Raw genomic sequence first — 19,125 nt, forward strand, 5'->3', positions numbered from 1 at the left:
TGGCTGTTTTTGTGGGTCAAATTCAACCCAGATCTCGAACTTTCATCAAAATCCGAAACAAATCCAGGCTCAGTTGCTGGTCGAAGTCTGAAGTCTAGCGACTGCTAGAAAAGACAAAACCACGTTAATAGTATGCCATGTGTCTGTTGCAGGGTGATATTGCAGGTCCTAATGCTTTTATGGCCTCAATGAAAAGGCCGGAAAACCCCAATAAAAGCAGCAAACACACAAAGACAGCAACAGGACAAGAACGAGCCTCCTCTGTATAGCTGCTCTTTTTTCTGTTAATTTTTAACTCAAAACATCGACACGGAGGAAGTGCGGGATCCACGTCTCTTTTAAACCAGACAGACTCATCTTTGGAAAGGTCATTTGTCGGTTACTGATGGTTTACTTTCAAGTTTTTACGATTAAAGCTAAAAAAAAAAACTAAAAAAAATCCTTAAGAGGTATGGTGCGTTGCCACATTTGTGCTTTTCTGGAATTTTCAAGCGTCTCGTTAAACGTAGTTTGCAGTTGATTTAAGAAATCCAACCATTCAAAGGGCGAAGTACATCCTTTTAAAATGATATGGCATTAATGCTGCCTACAGAGTAAAAACGCGTTAGCAGAAAACAGATTGTGTATGTGGTGCGTGCGCCACATAATCCAACTGATTGTCGGGCTGTTTGTCATCGCCTAACGCAACAAATGGGGTCCCATATAGAATATTGGAATGAAAAGATCGCCGTCCGTTGTACAACATCCCGCGGCTCTGCGTGGGTCTGAAGGCCGTCATATTTGATACGTGTTGCCGCATTGCGAAACCTCGTTTACGCACGGATTTTCAAGCATCGGTTGTACCCCACAAACATTTGGTTGTGTTTGAAATTTACACCTAATTTCAGCCCTATCCTGTTTATGGGTTTTAAGAAAGGTCAAAGTATGTTACCTAAAGTTTTGCTATGGTCATTTACTGTTTAATTTTGAGAAGCCTTCCTCCCTGCACACCTTTGTCTTTGACCGGGCTTTGATCGAGTCTAGATAGGTGTCCAGACTATTGTGTGTATCAGTGTTTTGTTTTTAAACGTTTTAATCTAAACGGTGTCCCTAAAATTAAATTTTACAAAGTTGTAAAAATATGTGTATTTTTGACCTAGAGTGCGTTTTTTTCTGAAGGGAAATTGCGCCTGTGGACGCGTTCCATCCCGGACTGTTATCTGATTGGGCGATAAGCTCAATTCTCCATTTTTGCTCTGAGGTTTGTTAGCTGCTGGCTTGTTGTTTTAAAGAGGAGCTGAAGAAAATGGCGGCGCAGCAGAGAGGGAGAGACTGAGCAGCCCCGCTCTGTCGGCGCTCCACGAAGAAACGCAATAAATTCCTTGTTGTTTTATGAAAATTTACAACTTTGTGATACAAGTTTATGAGTGGCCGCGCGCGGGGATTGGCCGGCTGCTTGGTCATGTGGATGCGCTTAACGTGAACATGAACTTTTTATGATTTCCCAAGTGGCTATATTGCTGCTGCGCCGCGCTCCGGTTCGAGCAGCCCCGTCTCTCCTGTCCTGTTTCCGCGCGGCGCCGAACGCAGAGACACCGAGCGCATTAACGCCTTGGCAACAATTAAGCGGACTAGTTAATGAGAAGAGCTTGCTTGATTTAACTGAGGAAAACGGCACGAGGACGCGTTGCTACCAACCAACCCGCCACCCCCTCCAGTCTCTCCCTCTCTCCCTCTCTTCCTCCTCCTCCTGCTCTTCTTCTTCTGTGATGGCTCCTTGCTCCGTCTGGTCTTGGCTGAATCGTTGGACTAATATGGGGGCAGGGATGAGGCGACCCGGAACAACCATCCAGGACACCGTCATATATTTTTTAATTGTACGCTCTTGTCTTTCCGATAACCTCTCCCCTCCTGGGGAGTGGTGGTGGCTGATGATGAAGAAGATATAGGCTGGGATGAAGAGGACGGAGTTGTTTTGAAGACTCTCGCCCCCTCACTCTACACCCCCTTTCCAATTCCTCCTCCTCATCCTCACCTCCTGGTGCCGCCGCCCTTCCATCCAATTATCATCAATCCGGTATGGCCCGTGCAAGACGCGACCGTCTCGCACCATTCCAGGGATGCGGGGCTGCGCGCACACGGGACCCGACTAACGTGAACCGCAGCAGGTGTGCGGAGATCGTGACGGATTATCAACAACCGGTAAGAGCTGCTCCTGCTCCTACTCTCTCGCTGCTGCATTCACTGGGTCAGATTTGCGCGCACGCTGATGGGAGCCGCAGAGCTGCTGCGCGTGGTTCTGCTGCGTCTGCTCCATGCATTACTGTAATAAATGAGGTGCTGCTTTCCAGGCTGAGATTAAAGAGCCTTTCTTTGCTGCTGGATTAGACTCCACGATAGGTTATCCAGATGAATGAGCTCTCTTAAGTGCTGGGATTACCCGCTGCAAGAGCTCTTCCATCGGTTAAAAGTCGGCCATTTGAGACCTGAAAGATTAGCAGACTTTTTTTGCTGCTCCATTTTGCACCTTGTGAGTGTGTGGATGAAAGGGTGCAGATGTTTGGCCAATAGTGAGGGCAGGTGTGCTGGATTAATCAAAGAGCCAGTTTAAAGTCACGTAATTTGTGTTTTCTTTGAAGAAATGAAAGAGAACTATGTGTTGCTATCTTTCATTTTATTCCCTCTGCGTTTCTGCTTCTTGTCATTGTTTCACTTCCAGAGGTCGGTGAAAGAGCTTCCAGGTTCTTCAGCTGACTGACAGCCTGTTTGTGCGTCTGCGTCTGTTGGGCCGAAGGAATGTTTTTCTGTCGGTCTGTCCAGCCTGTTTTATGACTTTATTTCCCTTCTCGTTTCCTCCCTGCGGCAGCCTGTCTGTTGTTTTTTCTCGCAGCTACCCCCAACACACACACACCACACACACACACACACACACACACACACACACGCACATACTTTTTTAGTTCTTGTGTGTCCGTCCGTCCGTCTGGCTTGTTTTTGGTCTCCAATTTGTTGCTGTCTCAAATATCAAACAACTGATCACACACACACACACACACACACACACACACACACACACACACACACACACACACACCATGCAGAAGTTCATTTCTGCAGCTTTCTTTCCATGCCCTCCCCCGAAATATTGCCTTTGTTTGTAAAATATATCCCTTAAATATACTGCGTAAAAATAATGAAGTGTAATCTAAATTTTGATATTTTAGTTACTATTATTACAGAGTATTGGTGAAAATGAAACAATAGTGGCTTTACTATTTTAGGATCGGGTCTCTTTAACGGAATTTCCCCTCATAGTATAATTCGTTTAGAATTATATAAATATTAATACACAATAATCTATCTTTCAAATGACAATACTTTGGATCGTATATTATCTGATTTCGAACCTTTCAATTTGAGCCACTAGTACCTCGATTTATTGATCCTGTCATAATGTGTTAATATTTCATTTCTCCGTAAATAATCGTTCTTATTTCACTTATTGGGCTAACGTAAGTTCAGCTTCTTTGAACATGGAGCTATGACTATATTTATTTATATTTATTATCTGATGTGTATTTACTTCTTCCCTCTCCTTTTTGAACATGTATATTAAGTGCAAAAATGCACGTGGAGCTATTGATCCTTTCTTATTTATCATCTCAGATTTATTTGTCTTTATTTGCACTTGTTCAAAATAAAGGAACAGTCAACCAATTATCAATATCTGTGTATTTGCAAGATGGGTTGTGGGTTCAAACCAAGTATGACGGTTTAACCAAGATAAACCCAAAAACATCATTGTCACTATACCTAGATTTCGTGTACGATTGAATACAAGAGGAATTGGAGCAGACGTGCGTTGCTTCCCCGTTTTGACACCAAAATATGGTAGATGCGGTAAAATTAGATTTTTTTGCTTAAATGTAACACTTCTTTTTCTTGAAAATGAACCAATGATCAATTAAAAGTGCCAAAGATCTGTGCAAGTGCAGGAGCGGACGACTCAGTGACGCACGGCTGAAAGCTGTTGCTCGCCGGCTCCTGTTTAGCGTCGCGCTTTCAGACCCCTTCAGCCCGCAGCTAAACGCTCTAGTGCCATCTAGCGGTGCGCAGGAAACAGCACCAGGCAGGCACAAAACACGTCCCATCTCTCTGGGTAAATCCCCACCCCTCCTTCCCCTCTGGCTCCGAGCCTGAAGGTGTTTCTGTCCTCGCTGAAAGGTGTGATATGCCGCCGCTAACATCTGTGTGTGTGTGTGAGTGTGTGTTGGTGGTCTGTCTTATTGGCTCTTGACAAACTGATGATGTGTTTGTGACTTTTTCCTCCCCTTTTTTTTACATTCTTTGAACACATGGAAATCAGAGAACATGCAAACATAGATCATTTGTCTTATTGCCTCACACTCCTTACTGGCTGCTTCTTTACTTACGGATTCGATGTTAATGTGAAGACAAAGACAGGTTTGTGGCGAGACCATTGGTCAGTCCTGACTGCTGTTGCTGCAGCGAACGTAGCGTGGGGGGAAGGGGGGAGGGAGTGCACGCACTAAAGCCTGTGCGTGCGGGAGAACCAGATCTGGCTTTTTGAAGCAACCATGTCAGAGGGAGCTGAAGGGAACTGGCCCTCGTGTACGATTTTATCTATTTGTCTGATTGATCATCTACAAATGTATCATGTACCCGCCATTAAAATCCTGACCCTCCCCCAACCACACACACACGCACACACACACGCACGCACGCACGCACAGCATTAATCCAGCATTCAGAATGAATTTACAGCCAATTCTATTGCATTGAGGTTACTATTTACTCGTCAATCTGACGGTTTCACATAGATTCTTGCTGTTAGAAATCATGAATTTAACAACCAGAATGTGAATAAGCATTATTATTATTATTATTATTATTATTATTATTATTATTATTATATTATTATTATTATTATTATTATTATATAAGGAGAGAAGCTCGCGTCCCTCTCAGTCATGCCGCCTTCGTGCCCGTTACTCTTTAACTCGCCCGGTTCTCTCGTCGACGGCAGGTCCGGGGAAGTGACCCAGCACAGAATCACGGTGCCGTGAAGGGCGCAGTGGCGCTGCTTGGAAACGATGAATGCGTTGCAAGGAAAAAAGCCAAGTGAGGTACTTCATTTCAGTTTGTCATTAACTCGTGTGTGAGGGGTCGCTGCTTCTTTTTCGTTTTCACTGAAGTTGCAGACCGTGAGTGGGTCTCGGTGCCGGTGGAGGCCGATCTCTGCTCTGGTCCTGGCTTACAGTCCATATTTATTAACTACTGATGCCACTTTACAGCCATATCAGCAAATATTGAGAGGGTTTATAGTGGATTAATTCGTGAATTTGAAATGGCCAGGTTTTAAAAAACATACATATAAAGTCATAGTAACGTATTATATATATATAAACTATTTGGTAAAAATAAAATACTAATAAATAAAAGAAGTAGAAAATATTTAATTTTATAGACTGTTAATTATTTCATGAGCCCTGTTAATAATAGCCTGCTGTGTGTGCATGTGTGTGTGTGTGTGTGTGTGTGTGTGTGTGTGTGTGTGTGTGTGTGTGTGTGTGTGTGTGTGTGTGTGAGCGCGCGTTTCTTATGTGCAGCGCAGCACATTTCTCCTCTTTGCTGTGGGCTGTTTTGTTTAGTTCGCCGCCATTCCTTGGACTTTTACAAGGAGTCATAAACGGTCATAAAGTCATAAAAGTCCCGATGTCTCTGGCTTTCTTCTACACACACACGCACGCACGCACACACACGCACGTACGCACACACACGGCACACGTGGTGAAAATAAAGTAATAAAGCTATAAAAAGCAGCAGTGTGACTCCGTCAGCTTTAATTGTCGATAATCTCTGAAATGACTCAGATTCCTGGAGTTCCAACAGCTCCTATCTGTTCACGCCACCGTTCAATCACAGCTGCACCAATCTGATTTTGGAACAGAGAGCCCATAACGCAGCGTATCAATTACGGGAAAAAATTAAGAATGTGTTAAAACATGTGCTTTAAATACAATAACATTTGTTGATTTCCCGAATTCCAGAGATTTTAAACTATAATTGTACGTTTGACAGTATTTAGTGAAACTTCGGATCACGTAAATTTAAATGATGTTGTGCATACATTATAAAATGACGTACATTAACACGGACCATCATATTGCTCATTAATTTAAAAGCAAAAAACTTTAAAGGAAAACGTAAAAGCACACAGTTCATATACTTAAGGACTTCTCGTAAATGTAGAAATCCTGATCCATGCATTTCTCTTTCCTGAAGAGTTGCTCCCAGTTGCCACAAAATGGATGTGGAAATAAAATAAAAACATCAAAACCTTTGGGTTGACTTTCTCTTACTATTCTCTTCAACCATCTTCAACCACCAACCACCTGCAATGACAAACAACGTCGCTCTATAAATTCGCAGACAATATAATTGCAAATTATAGCTAAATGTGTGTTTCAAATGTGCCTCCTATAACAATCACATTGTTGCTTCGAGTTTTAATGAAGTCAAATTTTAGGACACTTACACTCCAATATATTTCCATTAGCTCTCAAGCTAAAGCTAGGGTCATGAAATCTTTGTCCGACAGCTTATTTCCTATACAATTCAACAATTACACCCCATATGAAGACTTTAAAGACCTTTTTAATGGCCGCTGCCTTAGTAATGAATTAATACGAGTTTGCAAACTAATTCCAGAATGGAAAGCTGTAAACACACTCATATTGGCGCTTGGGTTACAATGGACAAGCTACCAGGAAGCAAGCGGCCTCGAATTAAGTGCTGACAAAACTTCATAATATGGCATAGTGATAAAACCCAGCCGCCCTGGGCTGTCATTAATTTACTCTGTGTGATACCATTTAATTCCACACATGGTAAATGCGCTTATCAATGCTTTTCCACACCGAGCTCGGGTTTTACTGCCACATTGGATGAGTCCAAACATGTCACTGTATCCTTAGGAAGTCATAATTACTCCCGATCCTGAGGAGGAGTTAGAACTAAACCCGCAGCGACAACATGCACCGACAGAAAACACCAACAGACGCATTCGTGGGCGTTAATAACATTACCGTGTTGTGTGTCCCGGGTTAAGTCTCCGCTGCTCATTAATGATTAAACCACAGTCAGCCACAACACAATGCCGCTGCTTCCCGTTCCCACAAAGCAGAAGGAAATGCAGCGTCCTGCCAGGAGAGAGAGTGGAGAAGGGCGTGAGTGGGAGGCCAAGAAGAAAGTTTAGAAAATGAGCGAGATTATCTGTGTGTCTGCGTGATCCTGTCCAGGAAGAAAAGGTCCGAGGGAGCGCGTTCATGCGTCTCAGAGCAGGGGCTGAAACAGGCCCGGGGACGTGCGGGGAACTAGCAAGGATAGGAGGCTAGAGAAAAAAGTAAAAATAGATTCTTTGTCTCTATTTGTCAGTAGACTGTCTACAGGCAAGCCTCAGCCTGTAACGCACAGAGAAACACACGCGTGCGCGCGCACGGACTTATTTATGGCTGTGGCTATTTTACGACCTCAGCGACACATATTCCGTTTTGAAGCGCGAATGAAAAGCACTGAAAAGCGGGTTTTCCTCTTTTTTTATCTTCCTTTATAGAGGAAAAACGAGACATAACTCTGAAAGGAGGAAGTAAACACGATTGTACTTATCTTTACTAAATGCGTCTTTGTTAACATATTATGACTGATTGTTTTTGCTGTTCTTGCTAAGGTTATCAGCAAATGCAATCACAAACATCACAACTTGTGTTTACATAAATAAAGACCCCTAATTGACGTACAAATGCCGAAATCACTTAAAATGATTACAGCTAATTACTGCCTAATATCGTTAATGTTGGTTTTTACTTTGAATTTAGTGTATTTAAAAGACAAGCAACTTAAATCTGATTAATTTATTTCCAGTCACTCTTCTATTTGCTCAGGAAAACAACAAATATGGTTATGTTTACATGTAGCTAAATGTATTTTGTATATGCTGTGTCTGACCGCCTGCCCGATGTTGTACCGGGTGTTAACATACCACAAAACAGCCGAAGGGCCTGCTTTCTTCCTTCTTCTACTTGTACATGTCGACCTAATCAGTGTCGCCGCCGAAGAAAATAAGAAATCATTGCGCTCATAGATCAAACCGACTGCTACACAACACACCTGGAACACTTTAAACAGCAGAACAAGAGACATACATTCGGGGAGACGATGGATTTCATCACCGACGCAGCGGCTCTCAGATTAGATCCAGAAATCCCTCCCAGATTATCATTCAGTGGCTGTTACAAAATAACCGGCTCACATCCACCGGGATGGAGGCAAACACGCCAATTATGAATGTACCGACAGCTCAATTAGAATTCTGGGCCTACGCGCGCGCACTTGTGATTTACGCACGCTAAACGCATTCAATTGCGCTCGGTGTTATTATCAGGGAAGCGCCGGGAATATGTTTTATTATTTGCTTGCCTCTGATGGGGCAGTGCGCGCGCGTGTGTGCGTGCGTGTGTGTGCTTGCGCACGCGCTTTTTATAGATCCAGTAACAGACGGAGGGCCACGCACGTGGAAAGAGAGCGAGTCAATTTAACGCGTCGAGGATTCCGGTGTGATTGCGCAATCCTCACCGGGGAACCGGGGCGAGATCGTGTCGAGGCTGAATGACAATTAGACGGAGAGATTAAAAAAAGAAGGGGGGGGGGGGGGGCGCGGTGTCGAAGGTAGAAAAAGGCAAAGAAGAAATACTGTGTGTGTGTGTGTGTGTGGGGGGGGGGGGGTCACCGTACAGCTTTCAGCAGCCCCGTCTCCCCATCTCCCCCTTCCTCATCTTTTTCCTCCCTCCAAGAAAAGGAAAAGCACGGAAGCTTCTCATTGGGCAACCTGGGGTCAGCTGGTCTCTGCCTTCCCCTTCTTCACCCGGTTCCATTAACGCGCACACACAGATTCTCTTGCCCCCCCACCGCTTTCTCTCTCTCTCTCTCTCTAAGTCCAACACTGGCACTCAGCCACCCAGATACCCCTTCCCCTCTCTCACCCTCCTCTCACCCTCCTCACCCCTCCTCCTTCCAATCTGCGATAAACTAAGTGATAGCGGCAGCAGCAGCAGCCCGTCGGACTGTCGGCTATAAAACACAACAAATCATAAAGTGCAGGCAAGGGAAGGCAGAGGAAGGAGGACGGGAGGGAGAACCGTTAGCCATTAGCCGTTAGCCTCCTTCTACTCCTCCTTCTTTTTCATCGTTGTTGTTGTGTTTGTGTCCTCCTGTCCTTCCCCTCTCCTTTTCCTCTTTTCTCCTCATCCTTTTCACCGGCTTTCCCCAAATGAGTTCCTATTTTGTCAACTCCTCTTTCCCGGTGACGCTGCCGGGACCGGGTGGAGGAGGTGGGCAGGCGGCGGCGGAGTCGTTCTTGGGTCAGATCCCGCTCTACTCGTCCGGTTACGCGGCGGACCACCCGCTCAGGCACTACCCGACCGCCGCAGCCGTGGCGTACGGCGCCGGCACCACCGGAGTGCACCAGGACAAACCCTACACAGCGTCATATTACCAGCAGACGGCGAACGGCGCGTACGGCGGTCACCGGGCGGCGGGGGTCGGTGTCGGGGGCACCACCGGGGCTGGCCCCTGTGACTACGCCACTGCGGCGGCCGCAGCGGCCGCGGCGGCGGCGGCTACGAGCTTCTACCGGGACAAGGAGCACCAGTGTAGCCTGGAGGAGCATCAGCTGGCGTTAGGTCAGGACGGCATGCACCGTAAAGCGGAGTGCGCGGGGCTAGGCGGGAAGGGTCTGTTCGGTGATCCGATGGACGACAAGCAGTCTTCGGTGCCAATTTATCCGTGGATGCAGCGGATGAACGCGTGCAACGGTGAGTGTCGTCTTCTTCCTTTTCCTGCTGCTCTCTTGCATATTTTATGATCCCCGTCATAAAACTGACGTTTGTTTCCTCTGTCAGCCCCTCCGCTGTCTTCTCCCTGCTCTTTTCCTCCTCCTCCACCTCTCCCAGTAGCTGCTTTATGATCCCCGTTTGTTGGGCTGTCAGTCAGCCGTGCGCGCTTTTATTGTCCGTCATAAACCGGGTTTGTTTGGGCTGTAGCTCCAGTTACTGTATGTGACCTGCTGACCGACGCTGCTACCGGGGAGTCGAGAGGAAAAGCCTGTCAGACAGTGTTGTGGGTGAAAACAAGTCACAGATAGTAAGATAACCGTGACAGAAAGACAGGAAACACGAGTTAGATCGATTATCTACCCCGCTGTATTGTTCTTTATATATATATTCTATTTTTGCCTTTAGATAAAATAATTTTAAAATTCATTAGTTTTACTTTTTCGTGTTTCCCTAATAGAAACCTCTCGCTTCTGTCCTCAGCAACCTTGTTCTATATCATCTTATTGTAGTGTTAACCTATCTGAACAGATTAGATAATCCTTTCATGTAGGATTTATTTAAATGGCCACGTTGCCTTTGAAAGTCAGTTTGAAGAATCTACGCATGTTTTTATTACATAAATATTCCGCAGCACGCCTCCTTTTGCAACTTCACTTGTAACATTAAGCAAAAGCGTCTTTTTTCAACAGGGAAGAAAAGAAGCCTGTTGATATTGAGTTATAGATGCTGCGTCTGTTGTGCAAAACCCCGCAGGACTCGCCGAGTTATGACAAATGAGGTGGGAACAGGCACTGCTGCAAAGAATTATATAGGGAAGAAAAGGCAACTCGGGCTTTTAATGACAATCGGTGATGTAAATGACGGCTGGACTGAAAGAGAGGAGGCGGAGAGAGATAGAGAGTAAAGAATTACCCAAGACCAATGACTGTTCCTCCGTAATCCGCCTTGAATGCGTTTTTATTTATGGATATTTAGTGCCCTGAGCGGCGTGCGGGTTTTCATCAATGCTCTGCTCTGTGGATCGATACAGAAGCAGTAGCTGCTGGACTGACAACATGGCCTGTTGTTTACCAAAATACAGGTCTAGAGCTTAGACACCTGATCCACTGACTCCACACGAAGACTTTTAACCTATTATTATTATTATATTATTATTATTATTATTATTATTATTATTATTATTTTGGGCCCATTAACGAAACACGTTAGTAGTATTAATATTAATATAAGTGTTATTTTTGTTGACCCGTTTTTTGGACCATGCTATACGCTATAGATTAAAATGTATCGTTTGAAAATAATTAACGCCTAATCATTCTAAAGCTTAAGCTAATATAGTCACAACTACATAGGTAGTTACTATCCCGAAATTGTCCTATGTGATAATTTAAAGGATAACTAATAACATTTCAGCTGCTACTAAACAGGTCTATGAAGCAAGTTGGTTGATATTGCCTAAGCAGCATTTATCAGCTGAGCCAGGACATAATAAACTCTTTGATTAGGAGGCAGAATAAGTCTAGTATCAGACCTGAATCATATTATTATGCACCCTCTCAAGGTTTTTAAATGTCAGGAATAATTTCAGCCCTTTCTGACTTACTCTTCCTGGCGTTTACGCGCATGACTCTGGTTAAACTGTAACTTTCCCTGTGTTTTGCTTCTTTCTCAGGGACTTTCGGCAGCCCCGGGAGACGCGGCCGTCAGACCTACACGCGTTACCAGACTCTGGAACTGGAGAAGGAGTTCCACTTTAACCGGTACCTGACGCGAAGACGGCGGATCGAAATCGCGCACGCGCTCTGCCTCACCGAGCGGCAAATCAAGATCTGGTTCCAGAACCGGAGGATGAAGTGGAAGAAAGAGAACAAGTTGATTAACTCCTCTTCGTCCTCCTCCTCTTCGTCCACCGTGAACGGCACAGAGGAAGAGGAGAAGCAGACGGAGTGAAAGGGAAGATACAAACTGATGGTGTAATATTAAGAGAGACGTGGATTTGTCTCCAGCGGTCCAGACACGGGTCCGATGTGAAGGCTCTGGAACTGTTTTAAAACCAGGATCAGGGGTCGCTCATTGTTTGATGCTTCAATCATCGCCAGCCACAAACAAATGCATCCCACCACATTAAATTCTCCGTTTGTGGTCTAAAAAAAGGTGTGACCCTCGGAAGGAAGAAGATTGAAGAAAAACAATGTAATGCAACAAATAAATAGCAAGTAATAGAAACGATGGGAGGACGGTGACGCATTTTGAAGACACGACTTCCTGTTGCATTCCAATCATAAAGTACTTATTTTTCCACGGCTTTTGTCTTTTATTTGTATCATTTCCCAGCAGGCGTGTTGATGAAGTATAAAAACTCGACTGGGGCTGTTTTCTGCTCCTGGTAGTCTGTTTTATTTTCCGTCTTCTTGTTGTGCGTTACCTTCAAACGCAACCAAGCTGGGAAGGAAAGATGTTTGAATGTGTATATAAGTCACACTTTGTCCATATTTAAACTGTATAGAAATGAGCTGGCTAAAAAAACACCTTGCATGGTGCGAATATTGTGTTTGCGGGTAGGTGTGCGTGCGTGCGTGTGGGGGGTAATTTAAGATTTCCAGCTCTTTTAATTTTTTGATAGGATTGGGACGCATGGGAGGGGTTGTTAACCTACTGAATTATTCTCCAAACTACCTAAAACGTTCAGGAAAAGTGTATATTTTATGACTTTTTACAGTGTTTATGTTATGTGTCTTTTTGTCAAGTAATTACGCATACTACCTATAAGAAATGTTCAATAAACTGTTAACAAGCGAACGTTTTTTTTATTTTATTTTCAAATTAATGTTGGATCACACTTGGATTTTGGACAAACAACGCGGCTTTGACGCAAAACAATTTAGCCACTGTTCCCAAACCTGCGTGTTTGAAACGTGCACGCACCCTAGCCCTGGCCTGCGGGAGGTTTGTGGGGACAGGACCCAGCTCTGCCGATGGCGAGCTGCAACTAATTAATGACCAGTTGGAGTGAGAGAAAGTTGACCTGTCCTCAAGCCAGCCGGCCCGACACGTCACATACACACACACGCACTTCAACCAGACAAAGTGGACAATGTCCTTATGACCCCATGAACTCTGTGTGTCCCCTGAATGACCGGCGCGCGGGTCCCATCTCTCGGGAGCTTGGTTTGCGGTCATGCACGAGCATCGGCACCTCATTCCGATTAACTTAACTTTTCATTCACGCCTCTGATTTAAATAAATCGCGTGATTCGTACCGAAATGCAAAAGGCGCGTTTCCAACAACAGTATCATCAATACCTTGCTCTTGTGTTATACAAAAATGCATACAGTAGCGTATGAAAATAATGTATATTTTCCAAAACAAATGCTCTGAACGTATAAAATGACATATATGATAATGCTGTGGTTATTATAGCAGCCATGCAACAATTCCATATCAATTCTTATTTATAGCCCACTGCATGTGCATTTGCAGCAACTCATTGAATACTATTACACTTTTCCTCCGGCAATTTGTAGAATTACATTTATATTGAATGAATAAGAAATAGTCATGAAATGTTCTATTTCCAGAACTTTTGGTGTAACAAATACACAAGAAAGAATGGTGAAGAAAAGGAACACTAAATACATATAAGGCAACCAGCTATAGGAAACAAAACCAATTTTTTGTCTTCACTAACTGTATTTTTTTTTCTTCCCAAAAAGGCCATACTGAGCTCTTCAGCAGTTCAAATATCAAACGTGACTGTGCAAATCCAGGGGGAGTGTGTTCAGAAGTGTGTGCCAACTGGGTCAGTGCCTCTTCATCCTCCGCCCTGTTAAAGACTGGCCATTCCTGGCGCACTCTAAGTTCTGGACTGTATTTTTTTAAAACTCCCTGTTTTGTTTTCCAGACAAAAATATAGAGAATTCATGTTGATGGGTGGACAGTATCTGTTTTATACGTTCTAGCCCCCGTGGGTTCCTACAGCTGTTTCAGTCTGCTGGTTAACTTTTATAATATTCAGAGTGTTTTTCTGAGCAAGCAGCAGCGATGCTCAGTGTGTAAGCAGCTGCTTGTGGAAAATGTGGACTAAAGCTGCTCACACATACGCACAAATGCAGGCACAGATTCGTACAAACACTCCCCCACACAATCAAATCATTTGTATCATTTCACACACGAAAATCTGGAGTACTTCATCTGTCCCATGTTGGCATGTCGGCTGTGTGTGTGTGTGTGTGTGTGTGTGTGTGTGTGTGTGTGTGTGTGTGTGTGTGTGTGTGTGGTGTGTGTGTGTGTGTGTTGTGTGTGTGTGTGTGTGTGTTGTGTGTGTGTGTGTGTCAGAGTTACAGTGAAGCATGCAGCTCGCACTGAGGCCTTCTGCAAACACATACACTGACACACGGGGCTGAAATGCATCCCATCCTGGGAATCAACAAATCATAAATCAGCAGATTTCCATCCACAGATCAGGTTTAACATTCCTCTCTTGCAGCTGGATGTAGGGCAGTGAAGAAGTGTAGAAGTGTAGAAGTGTAGAAGTTTAGAAGTTTAGAAGTTTAGAAGTGTAGAAAGAAAGAAAGAAAGAAAGAAAGAAAGAAAGAAAGAAAGAAAGAAAGAAAAAAGAAAGAAAGAAAGAAAGAAAGAAAGAAGAAAGAAAGAAAGAACATTTGTGCTCTGCAGCTGCAACTGTTGCATTTAAATGTTTGTGATAAATGTGATAAATACTGAGCATAATAGCATATTAATAGCATATTAATAGTGATTGCATCAAAAGTGATCATTTTTCCCTCTAATAAATGTGATCAGTGAATGTATCACTATAATCTCTGTTATGGCTGTTCAGAGTTTTGCATTTTGCTTTTTTTGTTATAATTGTTTACCACCACTGCTACTACTATTACTAGTGCTACTCCAAAGAAAAAGAAGAGGCTGTAGATTCAGTGGACTTCAGTAATTGTATGGAAGGAAGGGTATTATTTATGGTTTATGGTCAGCATCTTCCCATTTCTGCCACAGTAAAGGTCAATTAACAGGCCTGAATGATGATGGAAGCAACTACTAACAGGGAGGAGGGAAGAGTAAAAAATACAGCTGCCAGATTTTAATATCTATATTTAAAGGACGTGTCTAGTTGTTCTCACTCAATTTCACGTTTTTTTTGTGCAATAAGTCATATCTGCAGTAGGTGGCGCTCAGAGCTCACCGGCATCTCCAAACGACAGGCAAATGGTGTGCGTGTGTGTGTGAGGGAGAGAGAGAGAGAAAGAGAAAGAGAGAGAGAGTTTCCTCCGCCCACCCCTTCATCATTAAACCTCAGAGCATGAATTACCTCTCCGAAGCCATCGGCGAGAATTTACGACTGGTCAACAAAAGCACGTGACCACCTCCTCCCTCTCTCTGTCTCTCCTCCCTCACCTCACCCCCTCACCTCCCCCACGACACACACACGCACACACACATACACACACGCCTCGGTCCGACAAACTCACACACACCACCCCACCCCCATATTTGGAGGGCGCATACAAAGCTAAAAACGAAGTACAGTGCAACGCCATAATTCACTAATACATCATAAATCGTTGAAAGTACCAGCGTTGTAACGACCGAGAGAAATCTAACAAATCAAGCGCCCCTTAGTACTCAACTGTAAGCCTGCAACTCTCTAAAACAACCTAAATGAGCTCTTACTTTGTAAACTCGTTCTCGGGGCGCTACCCAAATGGCCCCGACTATCAACTGCTAAATTATGGAGCCAGCAGCGGCGCTCTGAACGGCGGGACGTACAGGGACTCCTCCACCGCCACCATGCACCATGCGACGGGTTCTTACGGGTACACCTACAATGGTATGGACCTGACCGTCAACAACCGGAGAGGGGGGAGCGGTGACGACGCGGTAACCAGCGGACACTTCGGGGGCGGCTCGCTCGTCGGGGACGCTTTGGGATTCGGCTCTCCAACAACGGAAAGGAGTTTCAGACAACCCTCCAGTTGCTCCCTTGCTTCTGCAGCAGAATCACTGTTGTCGCCCGGCAGTGGAGACACCAGCCTAGGCGCACGGAGCTCGTCTCCGCGTTCGGAGCAATCAGGAAGCGGTAATCTCAGCTCCACAAACCTGTCGTCCGGCACCAACATTTCCTCCTCCGGCGGCGGCGGCGGCGGTGGCGGCGGCACGGTGCAACGCTTCACGGAGTTGGATGACGCGTCTACCGAAAGCGAGGAATTGCGACGAGACAACGGCCATGGCGGCAACCCGGTTCCCAGGACAGGTCACTCACACGGCGTGCAGAAACAGGAGGGCGGCCCGGCGGGGGCAGCCGCGGGCAACACCGTTGGCAGCGAGGGACAGCCGCCTCAGATATTCCCCTGGATGAGAAAGCTGCACATTAGCCATGGTACATTCTGCTGCTCATGTCTTTATAGCTTATTAGCTCTGTATCGTGCAAGTTCTAGAGCGCCAATATTCATAGTGCTACAATAGTCATCGTGCCGATCAGATAGATTGTTTGGGCACATGGGATTGGTGACAATTTAGTGATTTTACAAACGGATAAGGGAACCACGCTGCGGTGCGTCTCTTTAAATATATGCTATAGGCTCCACTGAATCATAAATTCCTATATTCGAGCTTATGACGATAGCCGGATAATATCATTTAGACAGTGTTCCTCGTGTGTGTGTGTGTGTGTGTGTGTGTGTGTGTGTGTGTGTGTGTGTGTGTGTGTGTGTGTTGGGGGGGTTCTGCAACACCTAAAAACACTATTCCTGGTCAATTAAAAAAATCCCACTGACTGACGTAGGGACAGTCTATGTCGACATTTCTGAATCTTGATTATGTCTCTTCCACGCATAATTTGGGAGGCTCTGTGCCTGTGAGCGAATTTATTCAACATGAACTCAGTCGAAGGGCAGGTAACGATGTTGTACATAGACCGAGATTGCGCATTTTCTGAACGTAATTCGTTTTGCATTTCCCTCCCGTAGAGTCCAGTGACGCCGGACACTTGCCTCCCCCGTCTATCTCCCCCTTTTTTTTTATTTTGGTAAATTCCACAAAGCTTCATAAATCTGTCAAGGCAGAGGCAAGCCCTGAAGCAAAGCCCAACAGGCTGATGAGCGCAGACAGAGCCGGGTGGGAAAAGAAAAAAAGGAGAGAGGAAAAAAGGAAAAGGTCGGGGAGGCTTTGCAGGCTGTTGCGCCTTTGAAAGTGAAGCTTTATTACGTGTGGGAACTTTATTAGGGAGGTGAGAGAGAGGACGGGGCAATAAAACCCTGAAGGGAGCAAGAGGGAATGAAAAGGGGTGCGATAAAGTGCGTGCTGCTGAGGAGAGCTGGTTAAAAAAACAGTAATGTGACAAATAAAAGCAGATCTTTAAGAACAGGCTGTGGAAATGGCAGAAATCAAATGTGTCATGTAGGACTGCTGTCAGAAAAAAGGAGCTTGATCCATGCAGCTATGTCTGTACATAGGGCTATTTTGGTAACGCCATGCAGGATGGAAGGTGTCTACGTTTGTAGTGCGTGAGGTGGAAAGGAACTGGGAACAGTCATTCGAAGCTAAAGTCATAGGTATATAGACAATAACGGAATAAAGATGGCACTTTTTATGGTAAATAATGTTGCTAATAATCCACTAGGGACTTGATTTCACGTCTTGGGCTTTTACTGATTGTGCGTAAAACACCACACAATTATTTTACATGTTGTGTGTTCAGTCACGACTCCTAACACCCGTTCTGTTGGTTCCAAATATGTAGATATGACAGGTCCGGATGGGAAACGTGCGCGCACGGCGTACACGCGTTACCAGACGCTTGAACTGGAGAAGGAGTTCCACTTCAACCGGTACCTGACGCGGAGGCGGCGGATCGAAATCGCGCACGCTCTCTGCCTCACGGAGCGCCAGATCAAAATCTGGTTCCAGAACCGGAGGATGAAGTGGAAGAAAGACAACAAACTGAAAAGCATGAGCCTCGCCACCCCTGGCAGCGCCTTCCAACCGTAAAAAAGAGTAAACTATTCGAAAATATCCGTCCATCTCTTTGTAAAGCTGTCAAGTACACGTGAAGGCGGCCCGGAAGGAAAGTAAAGAGTGGGGAAGACCTACTGAAAACTTGAAAAAAGTAGACCGAAGACGTGGACAAACGGAGATGAAGAAAAACACACACAATTCCAAGTTTAGAGACAGCAGCGCAGCACTTTTGTTCGGCATGTTCGATGTTTTAAAAGCAGTGTAGCCTATAAGATATTGACAGTGGTACTTGCTTCTTGTATAGAAAACACAATCAAAAAACGTCATGTTCCTGTATGCTGTAGTCTTTCTGTAAAGAGGGCAGTTCAAACAAGGAGAGTATGGATAATACTACCTACCTACCTACCTTTCTACCTAGATTTACAACCGTACTACCTACTTGTTATTGTCTAAATATCGTTTGTGTCAAGTAATGCGATGTTTTGTAAGTGACCAAGTGCTTTCTAGAGAAGTTAGCATGTGAGCTCTTATGATAAGTTATTTACAGCCAATAATATGTGTATATCCTTGTAGCTCTATGAGTAGTGTGTGTTTGTGTGTATGTGTGTGTTTGTGTGTACAGTATGTGTGTGGTGTATATGAGTGCACGTGTGCGTGTGCACTGCTTCTCATCTGCGTATTCACTCGTGTATAGCGCTACTATTCAAAATAATTGTTATTGTTTTTTATTATTATTGTAATATTTGAATTCGTTGTTTAGAAATGATGTATATAGATATATATATATATATAATGTCATTTTTCAATGTGACCATTTGGCTACCTGTGGTGTGAGCGTGTTCGTGTGCGCGCTTGCCATGTGTAAAGAGGAAACGGCTCCTTGTGTGAGGCCCGTCAGCGTTAAGCTTTTTATATTTGTTTGTATCTTGGAGTAAGAAAAAAAGCAACAATAAAGTCTCTCATACTCATCAAACCCAGCTGCTGTTGGGGGAGTTCCAATTTGGCGCTCAAACGGGCATACTGAGTTTTCCAAACCACGACAAGCCAAAAAAGTTTTATAGGACTCAGCGTTATTGCTCAGACAGCGATGGCACCGATAGACCGTCATTTTTCCCCAATTCGATTATTGCTTTCATATAAAGCATGTATCTAAAATGCCAACTGATTTCCCACGCTATCATTGGATGCGCACAACGGAACACTGCTGTTGTATAAGGGTGGATTCCAATTAACCTGGATGATGGATTTTTCTAAAAAAAAAGA

General features: G+C 44.6%; 3 protein-coding genes and 1 long non-coding RNA gene across 6 annotated transcripts in view; 3 read left to right on the plus strand and 1 right to left on the minus strand.

The window, feature by feature from the left end:
- Nucleotides 1-1,517: 1,517 nt before the first annotated feature.
- hoxb3a (homeobox B3a) overlaps nucleotides 1,518-19,125 on the plus strand; it is a 69,142-nt gene continuing 51,534 nt past the window's right edge. Inside the window, exon 1 of one of the 2 annotated variants that reach the window (XM_057014324.1) lies at nucleotides 1,518-2,181. The gene's annotated coding sequence lies outside the window, so the exon portion shown is untranslated. The remainder of the gene's footprint in view (nucleotides 2,182-19,125) is intronic. The other variant, XM_057014313.1, reaches the window with a different exon arrangement.
- On the minus strand, nucleotides 5,823-16,146 carry LOC130514644 (uncharacterized). 2 transcript variants are annotated; one of them, XR_008947032.1, is made up of 3 exons: nucleotides 16,006-16,146; nucleotides 7,089-7,202; nucleotides 5,823-6,395 (listed from the first exon to the last, which is right to left on the minus strand). It is a non-coding gene; the product is annotated as an uncharacterized LOC130514644 (long non-coding RNA). The 2 variants fall into 2 exon arrangements; XR_008947031.1 differs by lacking the exon at nucleotides 16,006-16,146 and adding an exon at nucleotides 8,042-8,715.
- On the plus strand, nucleotides 9,140-12,692 carry LOC130514641 (homeobox protein Hox-B6a). Its single transcript, XM_057014328.1, has 2 exons — nucleotides 9,140-9,872; nucleotides 11,566-12,692. The coding sequence occupies exons 1-2, from the start codon at nucleotides 9,329-9,331 to the stop codon at nucleotides 11,841-11,843; spliced, it is 822 nt and encodes a 273-aa protein (XP_056870308.1). The 5' UTR covers nucleotides 9,140-9,328; the 3' UTR covers nucleotides 11,844-12,692.
- On the plus strand, nucleotides 15,300-18,839 carry LOC130514640 (homeobox protein Hox-B5a). The gene is made up of 2 exons (XM_057014327.1): nucleotides 15,300-16,285; nucleotides 17,648-18,839. Exons 1-2 carry the CDS (start codon nucleotides 15,568-15,570, stop codon nucleotides 17,893-17,895), a joined length of 966 nt encoding a protein of 321 aa, XP_056870307.1. The 5' UTR covers nucleotides 15,300-15,567; the 3' UTR covers nucleotides 17,896-18,839.

The sequence above is a fragment of the Takifugu flavidus genome, chromosome 18 (assembly GCF_003711565.1).
Source record: "Takifugu flavidus isolate HTHZ2018 chromosome 18, ASM371156v2, whole genome shotgun sequence".
NCBI lineage: Eukaryota > Metazoa > Chordata > Actinopteri > Tetraodontiformes > Tetraodontidae > Takifugu > Takifugu flavidus.